Here is a 14,675-nt window from a genome sequence, read left to right as displayed (position 1 = left end):
GCGTTTGCCATACAGTATGCCAACCTGAGATTTCATCTTAATCCCACATGGTATAAGGAGGGAACCAACTTCTGTAAGGTGTCCTCTGATCTTTGTATGGGCTCCATAGCATGTGTACATATGTACATCCATGGACATACTCAAACACACAAAGCAAAAGGACATAAGTAAATCAGATGTGAAAGTTTAAATCATCAAAAGGAGAAACAAAAGTCACATGAAAATGATTAAAAATTGTTGAAAAGTATTAAGCTGTAAATATTTTAGGTTTATATTAATAAAAACTTTTCTGTATAAGTTTTACAGACCTTAGACTTGAAGCTGTACTAAGAAAACATTTAAATAAACCTGAGTCAAAAAGGACTCAGAACACATTTGTATGTATGCACACACATACACACACATATATGAAAATGTAGTTAACAAAGTGAATTTTCAGTATACAACTAGCAATTCTACAAAGCACTTTTACAAAGTCCTATGACAGTTCATTGAAATGTAACATTGAAATATAAGTGCTTTTGCAAAAAAATCTCTTGAGTTATATGTAATCTGTTAAAAATATTATAAAGAAAATTTTGAGTTAAAAGATTTAGATACTTCAATGATTGTTTTTGAAATAAATTTGTTATTAGAGCAAATAATATAATTCACTTTAAGATGTACACAATCACCAATTCTATTTTCAGGTTATGAAATGTAACATTACCTGGCAGACTTTAATTGCAGGTGATTCAGCTGGTGAGCTTATACTTGCAAACATATGTATGTAAAGCTGTACAGTTTTCTACTGTGAGACCAGAAGCTGTCAGCATGGTACAGTTACGTTCATCATGGCAAGTCTCTGATATCCTACATTAGTGAAAACACAAAAGATATATATGTATTCTACCATATCAATGAATTCTGTAAGTCATTGCAAAAGAAGGCTCTCATGAAAGTCATGAAAGTTGACAATGGCATCTTCACTAATAGTGTGGTAAGAACTGATTTGTTATGAAAGCCAAGTAACCCATTCTTCAGAGTCACATGAGCAGGAAATGAAGGTCCCCATAATTCTGCCGGCCTATAATTCAGTTTCAGTATTGATACTATTCTTCTGAGGATTTCTTTGTATGTTTTTTTCTTGTCTATTGTATCATTCATTTTAACTTACTTTGAGTTGAAAGTTGAGTCTTTTATCTGAGCCCAGGGCTGACATCTGCTTTTCTGACAGACTCTAGCCCATGAGACCAATGAAAGGAATTCCAGGAAGCACTACAAAAGAAGCAAGGAATTTTCATTATTATGAAGGCTTTTATTATTTTTATAACATGCTAATATATTTTGTGATAATATGGTTATTATTTAATACAAACCAACTTATTAAAGTGAGAACACTTCTTACTTTACCAAAACATTCACATATATGTGTAATTTTGATCTAGAATTTACTTTTAAGTGTTTATAGAAGTGTTAGAAGTTGTATTTTTCTTATATTAGTTAGGAATTTGATGATTGATTTATGTAAATATATAATCATGCTAACTACACAAACATAACAGGGAATCAAACAAATTTTCAGAAACAATGCATGGAATTTTCTGGATGCTGTGCTCAAATCAACTTTTCTGCTATTTCTCAAAGTTCAGATTTAGAAGGAAGTTCATAGTTTGTTACTGAAGAAATGAGTGAGAGTGTAGTTATAGAGTGTTTTTTTGAGTACTACATTATCTTATCTGGCTGATTGCCTCTGATGTCTATCACTGTAGGGGTGGATTACCGATAAGGACCAGGTAGCATTAATGTTTCTCTTGGCTTCTGTGATACATACAAGGTAAAACTTGGAAAATAAGAATAAAAGACAACCTTCCAGTCTGAGCCTGAGCACTGAGCAGATCCCAGGCGGCTGCTTTGCACGCAATCTCACAAAACCCAGAGGAAGCAGGCCTCCCAGGAGCTCTAACCCGGGCAGTATCTTAGGTAAGGAGATAGCAACCCCGCCCACCAAGCAGGGAGTAACTGGGACCCACTAGGACCCAGGAATTCACTCCTGGCCCAGAGCACTGGTTCCTTCCTGTCTGGACCTGAGCACTGAGTAGATCTTTGGCCCCAGCTCTAACCCTAGTAGCAACACCCACCCCACACAATTCTGAAACAACCAAGATACCAGGAAAGACAGGCTCCAGTAAAAGACAGGGCAGGTAGCATTAAGGTGATCCAGATGCTGAAAGGCAAGCTCGAGAACATAAGCATCAGCAACCCAGGGTAATTGGCATCATTAGAACCTAGTTCTCCCACACTAGAAAGTTCTGAATTCCCTGTATCACCAGGAAAGCAAGATTCACATTTAAAATAACTTCTAAGAATGATGATAGAGGACTTTAGAAGGACATAAGTAACACCCTCAAAAAATCTGAGGAGAACACAGGTAAACAGGTAGAAGCACTTAAAGAGGAAACAAAAGTCCCTTAAAGAATTACAAGAGAATGCAACCAAACACGTGAAGGAATTGAACGAATCCATCCAGGACATAAAAATGGAAGTAGAAACAAAGAAATCACAAAGGGAGACTACCCCAGATATAGAAAACCTAGGAAAAAAATCAGGAGTCATAGATGCAAGCATCACCAACAGAATGCAAGAGATAGAAGAGAGAATCTCACGTGCAGAAGATACCATAGAAAATATTGACTCAGTTGTCAAAGAAAATGCAAAATGCAAAAAGTTCTCAACATAAAACATCCAGGAAATCCAGGACACAATGACAAGACGAAACCTAAGGATAATAGGTATAGATGAGAGTGAAGATTCCCAGCTTAAAGGGCTAATAAATATCTCCAACAAAATTATAGAAGAAAACTTCCCTAACCTAAAGAACGATAAGCCCATAAACGTTCAAGAAGCCTACAGAGTGCTAAATAGATTAGACCAGAAAAGAAATACCTTCCGCCACATAATAATCAAAACACCAAATGCACAAGACAAAGAAAGAATATTAAAAGCAGTAAGGGAAAAGGCCAAGTAAAATATAAAGGCAGACCTATAAGAATTACACCAGACTTCTCATCAGAGACTATCAAAGCCAGAAGATCCTGGACTGACATCATACAGACCCTAAGAGAACACAAATGCCAGCCCAGAATACTATACCCAGCAAAACTCTCAATTACCATAGATGAAGAAACCAAGATATTCCATGACAAAACCAAATCTACACAATATCTTTCCACAAACCCGGTGTTACATAGGATATTAGCAGGAAAGCTCAAATAAAAGGTGGGAAATTATACCCTATAAAGAGCAAGAAAGTAATCCTCTTCCAACAAATCCAAAAGAAGATAGTCACACAAAGATAATTTCACCTCTAATAACAAAAATAACAGGAAGCAACAACCACTGTTCCTTAATATCTCTTAACACTAATGGACTCAATTCTCCAATAAAAATACATAGGCTAACGGACTGGATATGTAAACAGGACCCAGCATTTTGCTGCATACAGGAAACCTATCTCAGTGACAAAGACAGACACTACCTTACAGTAAAAGGCTGGAAAGCAATTTTTCAAGTAAATGGTCCTAAGAAACAAGATGGAGTGGCCATTCTAAAACCTGCAGCCCGAGAACACAAAGGGAGTGACTCATGACTCCACCTGTATAGGTAGTTGAAGGTGGGCTTGTCAGGCATCAGTGGAAGTGGAGGGCCTTGGTACCCAATAATTTGGATTCCCTAGTGTTGGGGAAGTTGAGAGCAAGGAGGTGGGAATAGGAGGATGGTGGGAGCACACCCTCATAGAAACTCCCAGAATTATATGGATTAGATATGATAGAGACAGGCCACCAGAAGACTAGATTCCAGAATTCAAACAAAAAATATCTTGATAATAAAATTTGTTTTGAGAATAGTATATTGCAGAATACACAGCCTTGGTGTATCTACTCATCAAACAAGCTGAGCAGACCTACTCAAACCTCTGATGTCCTGGAATCTCAGTTGAATGCAGTGAAGACACAGACATCAGAGGCGTATCAATTTACTCTACCCCCCATGCCCCTCTTCTAATATCTCAACGCCCATAATCAGCTTGAAGAAGTTAATGAATAGTCAGTGCCCCTATTCCCTGGGCTTGGGGACTGAGGTGGTTAATATTGGGCTGTCTTTCTAGGGAAAGGTAGTGGTTTTCTTGGAACAGGGAGGAATAGCTAGGATTTATTGCATAGCCATAAGCTATTGGTAGAAATCTGTATAATTGTTACTAACCTAAAGTTATAATTTCTTAAATGGTACAAAATTTACTTTGATTTCAGTCTTAAGATTTTCATTGGTACGAGTTTCTTATTGATATAGAGGTGAGATTAATATTGTTATTCTCATAGGCATTGTGCCTATATAACACATTTAGGAATACAAGGCTTAGGCCCAGTCCTTTAACTTTTTTTTTTTTAACTGATTTGAGATGGTTAGCCTGTAAGTTAAGGGCCTATAGCAAATTCATGGATCTGAGTTTATTGTTTAGGGTGTTTTCTATATTTTATTTAGAAATAGCTGAGGGGAGTTAACAGACAAGAGTCCAGATTGCTTTACATGGATAGTTGGTTTTCAAAACATCAGAAGCCCACAGAACTGACGTCACAAACATTTCTTTACTAAGGTTCATTTTGATTAGAGACATATCTGCTCCTGACAGCTTCCTGTCTTGGATTCTAAGAAGAAATTGAGCATCTTTGGAGTTACTCCAGTTGTGGTGAGACAGCCACTAGGCAAGAATTGCCTCTTTTCATCTACAGACAAATTACTATCCTGAAAAAGACACGCAGAATAGAAGAATAGTCGACTAATTATATCTGCCAAGACAGAGTAATCAGCCCTTAATAATTCTGCATCACTAGGTCTGTCAGATGATCCTGGGCCAGAAGGCTGAAGATTGGATGCTCCAACGTTTTATAGTCTAGAGACTGTCCAGATGTTCAGCCATCTCTGTAAATTGGCTAAATTTTAGAAGCTATGCTTTGTGCTTCCCAAAATTTCAGTTAATTCAGTCATTCTGGATTTCTGACTGGGTCGAAGACCAGTCTCGAAATTGGCTAGTCTCTTAGCCAATCCCAGCTATTTACTTTGAGAGAAAAGACTTGAGGGGTTGGTTTTCAGCTGACATTCATTCTAAAGCCAAGAAAAGCGTCAGGTTCAGAACTAAGTCTTTTAGTTAGGAGAGATGACAGAAGTTCTGGTTAGTCAACAAAATGATGGACTGGGTATTAGCTCTATCTTGTACCTTACTGATACAAGTTAGTATAGTTATGCTCTAATTGTATTTTGAGAGAAAAGTTTTATCTTAACAGGAAGAGTGATATGTAGGAGGAGCTATGGTAGGAGTAGTAAGGATAAGAGGAGGAACTAGGAGAGAGAGAGAGAGAGAGAGAGAGAGAGAGAGAGAGAGAGAGAGAGAGAGAGAGAGAGGTGAGAACATGGAGGCAGATGTTTGCATATCTCTGCCAGTCAAAGATAGTTGGGTATATCTAGGTTGGTATTGGGTTAAACTTCTGATTGTGTGGGCATCTTGTTATTGAGCATTACCAAACTTATAAAGCCTTTGATTAACATTTTAGAAAATAAAAATAAAAAAGAAAGAAAAACAAACAAACAAAAAAGAATAAAATACAATACCAAGGAGTTCTGAAGGCATGAAACAAAAAGCTGGAAGGGCCTTTCTCCTGAAGAAGAGGCACTGCAGAATGGCGAGACATCCTGTGTCTCACATTCAATGGAAGGAAATGCCTTCCATGATCTCTCCCAAAACCTAAGAACAATAAGTGTGTACTGTGAAACCTCTCTTGTTCTTGTATAAGAGAGACCAGCCAGCAGCACGGGGCAAGACTGAAAACACCCAATGGGGTGATTGGCCACATGAAGCGCTTCTCCCACCTGCTGAAGAAACCAGGATGGGAGCTGGAGTAGGAGATTCCATGAATACAAAGGCTGTGTGAGATGCATCTGTCCTTGAGGGTGTGGACACTGTTCCCCTCCAGAGTCATCAGATGGAGTGAGTCTTAGGATGTTTTGCTTATAGATCACAGCAGTGAAAATTAGCAAAGTGCAGATCGATGCTATAAAGTGGATGAATGATTCGCTCTAAAATCATGAGTCATAGCAGTGGCTCTTAACCTTCCTAATGCTGTAATCCTTTAATAAAGTTCCTCATGTTGAGGTGACCCCCCACCATAAAATTAATTTTTATACTTCATAACTATAACTTTTCTATTGGTATGAATCATAATGTAAGTATCTGATGTATTTTTATGATTTTAGGTGGACCCAGTGAAGGGGTTATTCTACTTCACAAAGAGTTGTAACCTACAGATTGAGAACTGCTCAGGTACTGGATGTCTATATAGTAATGCATACATCTTTATGAATGCTATCTTATAAAACTCAAAGGTATGTGCAGCTAATTATAGCAAAAGTCTGAAAAATGGTTTTAGACAGGAAGACATGATAACAGTATGCAGAGGGAAGAGACATGGAAGAAACGGAAATGTCTGCATAGTAATCGGACTCTAATTACTTCTACCTAGTCACTTTCTGATCAGTATTAACTATTGTACATGCATTGATTTTTACATAGTAAAATTAAATGGTAAAGTTAATTTTAGAATACATGTACTTGTACAAGAATGACTTTCATAAAATAAAAAAACTTGCAAATTAATACTCATTACCAGCACACAAATACAAATAAAACATTGTAAAATAAAACAATGAAATATACAGTGTTGGAAATAGATGAAATGTGTAAGAATACAAACTGGTTGTACAAATGTTGACAGGAAGAAAGGTTAAGAAATGATTGACACATGTCTGCTCTTACCTTCTCCTCTTCACTCTCTATGTAAAGGAGACTACAGTTTTTGGAAATGCAGGTCACCAAACTATCATTCCAAGATTTTTTCTCCACACCAATGTAATAATAACTGTGCGAATAGTATATCCACTCCTTTGGACACTGAGCACAAGGTGGCTGTGCTGAAAGGAGATTGTGGTTTATATCTAAAAGCAACATGAACTGAATAATGAAAATTAATACGCATTAATAGGTTTGAACATTTGTGTAAAATATACACCCATACAGCCTGGAGGCTAATAAATATAAAACAAAATATACTCAAGCACACACACACACACACACACACACACACACACACATACACACAAAGAGATGCCCTCTGGCACTGTCTTTATGTGTCTATCTAAAGCAAAAAATATGTATTCCCTCTACAGATTTTTTTCAAAGTCATGGATTAAAAGCTCTATTCTAGAACAGTGAAATTCATTTCTGTCTTATCAGAGTTCATCTTTAATCTTTATTCATGAACATGAAGCATTCATATTTCTAGATTGTTTTCTTCCTAAAAACCTAATATTATTTTTGCATGGTAACACACAAAATGTAATGTGTACAGCTATCAGAACTTTGACAAGAAAGATGTACCTCTGTGCATTCTACTCATTGAGGAGTTGATCTGTGTCTTTCCTTCAGTATCTGAGGAGTTAAAATATTCTTATGAAGTTGACATTCAAAATAATTGTAACAATTTTAGTTTCTTAGTCTGAGGCTAATGTACCAGTTTGAGTTAGGATACTGTGGAATACAATTTAAATTGCCACACCGTCCCCCCACCCTTAAAAAACCCACATGTGAAAAACTTTGGAGAAAATTACTTCAATGAAAGCCCAAATTTCAACATCTTTTACCATGTAACCTATGACAAAACCACTTTCAAGACAGTTTTCATATCTCAGTAAAGAATCTCCAAGGTTCTAAACTATGTGTTTTAGTTAGGCAATCATTGAAAAATCAAAAATAAACATTTATACAATTCCTTTGATAGTCATAGTATTATCAACATCATAACAACCATTCCACATTTAATACATACTTTAGACTAAAAGCTACTGTTCTTGATATGAAGTTTTGAGAAGCACTTCCAGTCATTAAAGTGGAGAGATCCTTTATAATCTTTTTTTTTTAAAAAAGAAATTATGCTTACATGGTGTGGCAACTGTAGTAAGTACAACCAAAGCAACAATTAAGACAAAACAGATGATTCCCAGGGTACCAGCAATGAGTTTTTCTGGAGGAGATGGAAAACCTTCAGAGAGAAATGCAAGGGTTTATAAAGGTGGCTGTTCACAAGGTTTATGTGCACAAAACCCTACGTACAAATTGAGACAAACAGATAAACTCTGACTCCAGGCTCATCTCCACGCCATAATCTGTAGGCGATATCATTTCAGTTTCGGGGAACAGAACGATCCAGAATGTTTTACAGCAAAATGAAGTCTATGCTCATAAATTACAAAAGCATAGTTCAAGTTAGATGGTCCATTTCCATCTCTGCCCACACCTCTTCATGCCCCTGGCGTCCCAGTGCAGGGTTCATGCAGTGTCTCACCTTTGCAGCGGCAATCCCTGTAGATCCGGGGATGCTCTTGAGAAGGATTTTGAAAGCTGAAGTCCGCATAGATGATTTCCTGCTCGATTACTGGAATGGAGCTGCAAGTACCCCTTGGTTTCCTGTGCTGGTTCTTTGAGTTCTTGGCCACATTCAGTTCTGCATAGGTGACTCGTTCATTACTCATGTCTGCAGCTAGTGATGTGCTAAGGCAAAGGTACACAATCTGATGAAGCCAAAGTGGGTGGAGTCTGGCACAATGGCCCTCATTTTGCAGTTCAAATTTTTAATCTAAATTATTTTTTCCCTTGGATAATGAATAAGTGTGCTGTGGTAAAAGCAACAACAACAACAAATTTAAAAAGATAATCTACTTTTGACAAAATATTTTTGATAAGACAATAATTTAATGAGAAGCAAAGATGTTTACAAACAAAAAAATTGTTTTAAAAATTAATTTAGTTTTCATAAAACTAACACCATGAAATAGTTAATGCTTACAACAAAGATCCCAACACTGACAGAAAAGAATGTTGAATTATTTCAATTTATTTTTTTTAATATTTTGAGAATTTCACATAATTTTTATCCCTCTCTCTTCCATTTCAACCTGTTTCATTGCCTGCCTCCTCTCTCTCGGGAATTCATAACTTGCTCTTTAGTTACCACTGTGACATTTTACGTGTATGTGCACACACAGAGATCTGCTAAATTTTAGTAATAAATTGAAATGCTATAATGAGAAAAACCAAGCACTCTAAATGGGTAGCCTAGGAAGATTGACATATACATATGCATATAAAACTTACATATTATTTTAATAGCTAATATGTTTATTAAAAATGATCCATGTTATTCAATTTATTTTATTTGGAATAATTGAGGAGTTCAAAAAATGACTAAAAATTAAAGGATGTCGTAAATTCTAGAAAATGCTACATCAAAAAATCTTGCCTAAAACAAATGATATTTGAAAATTTTCAGATGATTTTAATTGCCATTTAATTTTTAAAAAATTAGCTAACAAGTGAAACCATAACATGAAAAAAATGATTCATAGTAGAATGATGAGTCAAATTTTCTCAAAGTGTCTAAGGCTGACAAAGTCAGTGTCATTTTAGTCACATAAAACACAATTGTTGTAATTTGACGTAATTTAACAGTTTGATCAATTATCCCTGGAATAAGTGATAATGATAATAATAATAATAATAATCTAGAATTCTGGCTTTAAAACTTACACAACCCTTGAGAAGTTAGTAATAGCCCAGTGCATTTACCTAAAATGTGAAAAAAAAATCATGTAAGGCAATTAATACTCACCTCTGGAATGCAGTGCTCTCGATAAATATTATCCATTTAAATTAATATTTTAGTCTCAATTTCCACTATTGTTCTTTACCACTCAGTGAGTGAATCCTTTTAAAGAATCTGTGTCCTCTGGGTTAAATTGGAATGTTTTTAACCAAAGAGCCATAGAGTACAGATTGCAACATGTAAAATTCACACTTTATCTTCAGGTTGTCTGTTTAATTATATTGATAAAGAAACAAAAATGCAAGAGGATAGCTAACTCTCTATTGTCAATGAGGACAGGACTTTGAGATGGTCGTCAGTGTGTTTCATGCACTTAGATTTATCTGAGATATTTAAAGGCATACATGTTCAGTTTGTTCCCCTGCATCTGAACTGTGCCTCAGTTGCTCCACACGTAGCATTTGTAGTGTCCCCCTCAACTGACTGGGTGCGTGGAGAGAAGGAAGCAGTGACAAGCTCCCTGTGTTGCCAGAAAGCCAGGCTTCCTGCAATGAGGTGTGGTGGTCACAGGGGTTCTGTGGGAGCCAAGCACCAAACAGTGAGTCAGCAGCAGTAATCTAGGGCAGCAGTGTCTGTGAACTTGCAGGTTGCCCCATGAGCCTCAGAGTGAGTCAAGAGTGGAGAAAGAGATTTCTCACTCATGGTTCACTGAAGGTTGAACAGGAAATTCTCATACTCTGAGAAGCTGATTTTGCCATCAGTTTTCTCTTCACACACCGTTACAGCATATAGAATTCTTTGGGCTCCTATGGAATGGACAAAGAGTCTCTAAGTGTGTTGTGCAGTATGGTCTTTTCCAACTGTTTCCCTATAACTGTGTATGTAGAAGATAAAGTTATTGGGACAGGAAGACTGGCCATAGATGGAATGAATTGTCTTCTACAGCAATTATAATAATTATCCTGATAGAAGAGAAACTTAAGATGTGTAATCCTTGGTTTTATACTAGTATACTGGTTTGTTTTCTCTTCTCTTCTTTCCCTTCCTCTCTCTCTTCTTTCAGAATTAACTAGAGCTTCAGCCTTAGGCTTCTTGTGCCAAGTGTATGTAACACACACACACAAACATGCACACACATACAATCTATATCTTTAATATATATCCAACATTATAACACACAGAGAGACATATATATTTAGAGAGAGAGAGAGAGAGAGAGAGAGAGAGAGAGAGATATTATATCTAAAATTTTAACTGTATCATGATGGAAAATTTTCAAATTTCATAGGAGTATTATATACACATATAATGCATTCTGTTACTGATATTTCTGAGCAGTGAATATATATTCAATTTTTTTATGGCTGGCACAGAAAACACCACTGCACACTCATGGTTTCAAACTTCTATGTTTATATTTGACATCTTCTTTTTGTAGTCGATAAAACACTTCATATCTTTATAACTTTTGTATGTCCGTCAAATAAGCCTACAGACCCTCTTCTATAATCCTCACATATTGCAACAGTGACTTCATAAACCACATGTTTTAAAAGAAACAATATGTATTGATGTAGAATCAAGTCAAAGGGACTCTCAGTGAGGAATTGTCTATAATAGGGTTGTCTATGAGCCTACTTAATTCCTGAATCTAGTGTCCTAAGCTTGGATTTTTGCCCCATACTAGGTACCAGATTAACAGGACGTTCACGGATCCTCCAGAGATATAAATAATGACACAGAGTCTTATTAATATTTAAAGCTTTTGTCTTAGCTGGGCATTCTCCCAACTATTCTAACCCAACTAATTCTGGTCTATGTCCTGCCCCATGACCAGGTCAGCCTCTTTCTCCGCTCTGAATGTCCTTCCATCTCTAAGTCCTATGACAAATCTCTTGCCTCTCAATCTTCTATTTTCCCTTTCTCTTTTACCCAGAATCCCCACATCTACTTCTTCCCCAGCGATTGACTGTCAGCTCTTTATTAAAGCAAATCAGAGAATGCCTTAGGCAGGTAAGGAAGGAGTAAATATTTACAAAATATGAGAATGGTGATGAGCTATTAAACCCCTCCTAGTATAGAATTAACAAATGAATATACAGAGACAAGCCTTCACATAGTGTGCCCTAACACCTACCAGTAAGAGATTCTGTTAATTGGGCTAATTGGGATAGAAAGTGAGTGCGAGGGGTTGGACTGATGAAAAGCGGCAATCCACTGAACACCGTTATGCGTGCATTAATTCATTGCTTTCTGTTCTTGAGTGTGAAGTAATGGGATTAGTTGCTTCAAGTTCCTTCTATGTTGAATTTGCAATGATGAACTGTAACCTGGCATTATGAGCCACTAGGCCCTGCTCCTTTAAATTGATTTTGTCAGGGTATTTTATTACAACAACAGAAATGAAAATAAGATTTTTAGTTAAACTATTGTACATATTCCTGCATCTAGTCCACTTAACTATAACAAACTGAACTATAGGTAAAATAGCTTCTAAACCAGCCTCTGCCTATTCTATGAAAAGGAGCACCCCAGTCTGCTTCAGGGGTGAACAATGGGAAGTGAAGTGGTAGGTTGAGTCTTATAACTGCAGATACTCAACGCTGCCCCTTACCACTCTTTTACTTGGTCAATCCCTGTCACCTGTTGACACTGTACTGACTTCCTGCCTTTGTGCTCTTACCTGCTGGAATAAAGCTTGATAACTTTCTCTACCTTTTCCTCAGCCTGAATTCTCCTATGGCAGGATAAAAAAGCATACTAGTTAATGTAGCAGTTAGGATGTGAGGGATGTAAGGGGATGCTTTTTTTTTCCTTATCCACAACTCTTGGGAATAGATTGAACTGAAGTACTTCCATTTTTGTCATTGTTTTATAGACATAGATGCATTTCTTATGTTTATTTGTTTGTTTGTTTGTTTATTTTTCTTCTTGAGTCAGTACCTAGCCTAAGTTGACCTCAAATCCAATATAAAATCAAAGATGATCTTGAACTTGTAATCCTTTATTCCTGCTTCTACCTCACAAGTGCTGGGACAACAGGCATGGCATGAAGTTATAGTTAGGGCTTCTACTGTTGTGATGAAATGCCATGACCAAAAGCAACCTAGGGAAGAATGGTTTGTCTTATGCTTCTACATTGTCATCTATCATTGAAAGAAGTCAGTACAGGAACTCAAGCAGGGTAGAAACCTGGAGGCAGGAGCTGATGAAGGGGTTCTGCTTTCTGGCTTGCTCAGCCAGCTTTCTTACAGAACCCAAGACCACCAGCTTAGGGTGTAGCTTCATCAACAATGGATTGGGATATTCCTCATGGATCACTAATTAAGAAAATGCCTTACAAGCTTGCCTACAATCAGATTTTATGGATATGGTCTCTCAATTGAGATTTTCTCTTCTCTGTTAAGTTGACATAAAACAAATCAGCACACATGGGCTGTCACACTCTGTTTCTGGTGCTTAGGGTTGAATCTCAGGTTTCCTATGTTCTAGGCAAGGTCTCTAGCAACTGAGTTATATACACAGCTCCTGTTGCTACATTTTTCCCTTTACTGTTAGAAGACACTGCTATTTCTTATAGATAATTTTATTTTCATGTTTGCACATTAGAAATTACCATGAGTTCCTTATTCATTCATATCAAATAAAGCATGTATGAACCTGTCCTAATCTTAAATAAAAATTATTCAAACATTAAATGTAGAAAACAAACGCACATATAGTATGAAACATGTAACTGATGATGTTTGGCATCAAAAAACATAGAGTACTTACTCAGGGGTGTTTTTCTCTCTTCTCTATGATGCTGTGATGTTGACAGGGAAGTTCTGACTACACCATGAGGTCTGGATAGCTCAACTACTGTAATAAAGAAACTGACTTTATTTGTTTAACCATTAAGCACTGTCAGGTATTTTGTCATAGTAACATAAAATAAAATATTTCTTTTGACGCATAAGGTTGCAAGGAGGAAGAAAAATATAATAAAATAAAAGCTGTATCCAAGGCCAACCTACTCTTTAAGTGATGCTTCTAGGTCTCTTCATGGCATTACTTTAGAATTAAACAAAAACAAAAGATCAGTATTCAAGCAAAGTGTTTAACAATTCTGGATTTCTAATGTGATAATTATGGGGTGTTGGGAAGAGTATCTAGGGTTTTGTTCATGGCACACAAATGTGTTGCCATCTGCATCCCAGTTGTTGATACATTTATAACATTATTTGGGCATAACTCTATTTAGCTTTAGCAAACTCTATAATGAGGGAATCAGTTCAGATTACAAATGGCCATAGTTGTAATCAATGATATTCAAGAAAAAGATCAAGAAAATGACCCAATTCTTCTCTGTGTGTGCAGACCTAAGGACTTTGGAAATATTGTGAGGGCAAAGAGCTATGTAACTCAGGATGTTCAGTTCTCACTTTTTTTTTTTTTGCCATACACTGTGCTATGCACTGAAGTTATATTAGCTAGTAAAATACACAAATATATCTCACTCTCTCTGTGAAGGTGATAGTCAGAAGATGCTAAACAAGCCAAGCCAGTTGAGTTAAGGAGGTAATGCAGTGCCTAAATTAAAGACCATAAATATATGGGTTTTCATGCAATCCCTTACTTACAGCAGAATGACGGAGAACAGGTTTGTGATTCCACTTTTTAAACAGGAAATGTAGGGGGAATAATATTTTACTATAACTTGAAACATGTGACTTATAATCTATGTGAACTTATGAAATGGAAGAGAATCTAGAAGAAAACAAAACATCTAGTGTGAAATGCTGATGTGAGAAGAATGTGGGCGTTTGAAGGAGAATGACTCCCATGAACTCCATGAACTCGGATGTTTGAATCCTTGGTCCCTGTTTAGTGGAGCTATTTAGGAAGGATTAGGAGGTGTGACCTTGTTAGATAAGGTAAGTCATTAGGAGTTGGCTTTGCAATATCTAAAGGCTAGGTCATTCCTAGTTAGCTTTCTGCCTAATG

The 14,675-nt window shown here is 36.6% G+C and overlaps 1 protein-coding gene across 3 annotated transcripts in view; it reads right to left on the bottom strand.

Annotated features, from left to right (window-relative positions):
• The window catches only part of LOC114632483 (NKG2-A/NKG2-B type II integral membrane protein-like), a 41,079-nt gene extending 27,565 nt beyond the window's left edge, over positions 1 to 13,514 (bottom strand). Inside the window, exons 1-7 of one of the 3 annotated variants that reach the window (XM_028781013.1) lie at positions 13,464 to 13,514; positions 8,433 to 8,638; positions 8,028 to 8,129; positions 7,469 to 7,519; positions 6,848 to 7,002; positions 1,157 to 1,257; positions 710 to 852 (exon numbers count right to left, since the gene is read on the bottom strand). In XM_028781013.1, coding sequence (XP_028636846.1) covers positions 735 to 852; positions 1,157 to 1,257; positions 6,848 to 7,002; positions 7,469 to 7,519; positions 8,028 to 8,129; positions 8,433 to 8,619 — 714 coding nt within the window. In that variant the 5' untranslated portion in view covers positions 8,620 to 8,638; positions 13,464 to 13,514 and the 3' untranslated portion in view covers positions 710 to 734. Of the gene's footprint in view, positions 1 to 709; positions 853 to 1,156; positions 1,258 to 6,847; positions 7,027 to 7,468; positions 7,520 to 8,027; positions 8,130 to 8,432; positions 8,639 to 13,463 lie in introns of all 3 variants that reach the window. The other 2 variants (XM_028781014.1, XM_028781015.1) reach the window with 2 other exon arrangements.
• Positions 13,515 to 14,675: the final 1,161 nt, after the last annotated feature.

The sequence above is a fragment of the Grammomys surdaster genome, unplaced genomic scaffold, assembly GCF_004785775.1.
Source record: "Grammomys surdaster isolate TR1022 unplaced genomic scaffold, NIH_TR_1.0 373, whole genome shotgun sequence".
Lineage (NCBI taxonomy): Eukaryota > Metazoa > Chordata > Mammalia > Rodentia > Muridae > Grammomys > Grammomys surdaster.
Note: the sequence above shows the minus strand (reverse complement) of the source record. Positions and strands in the feature narration are given on the sequence as shown.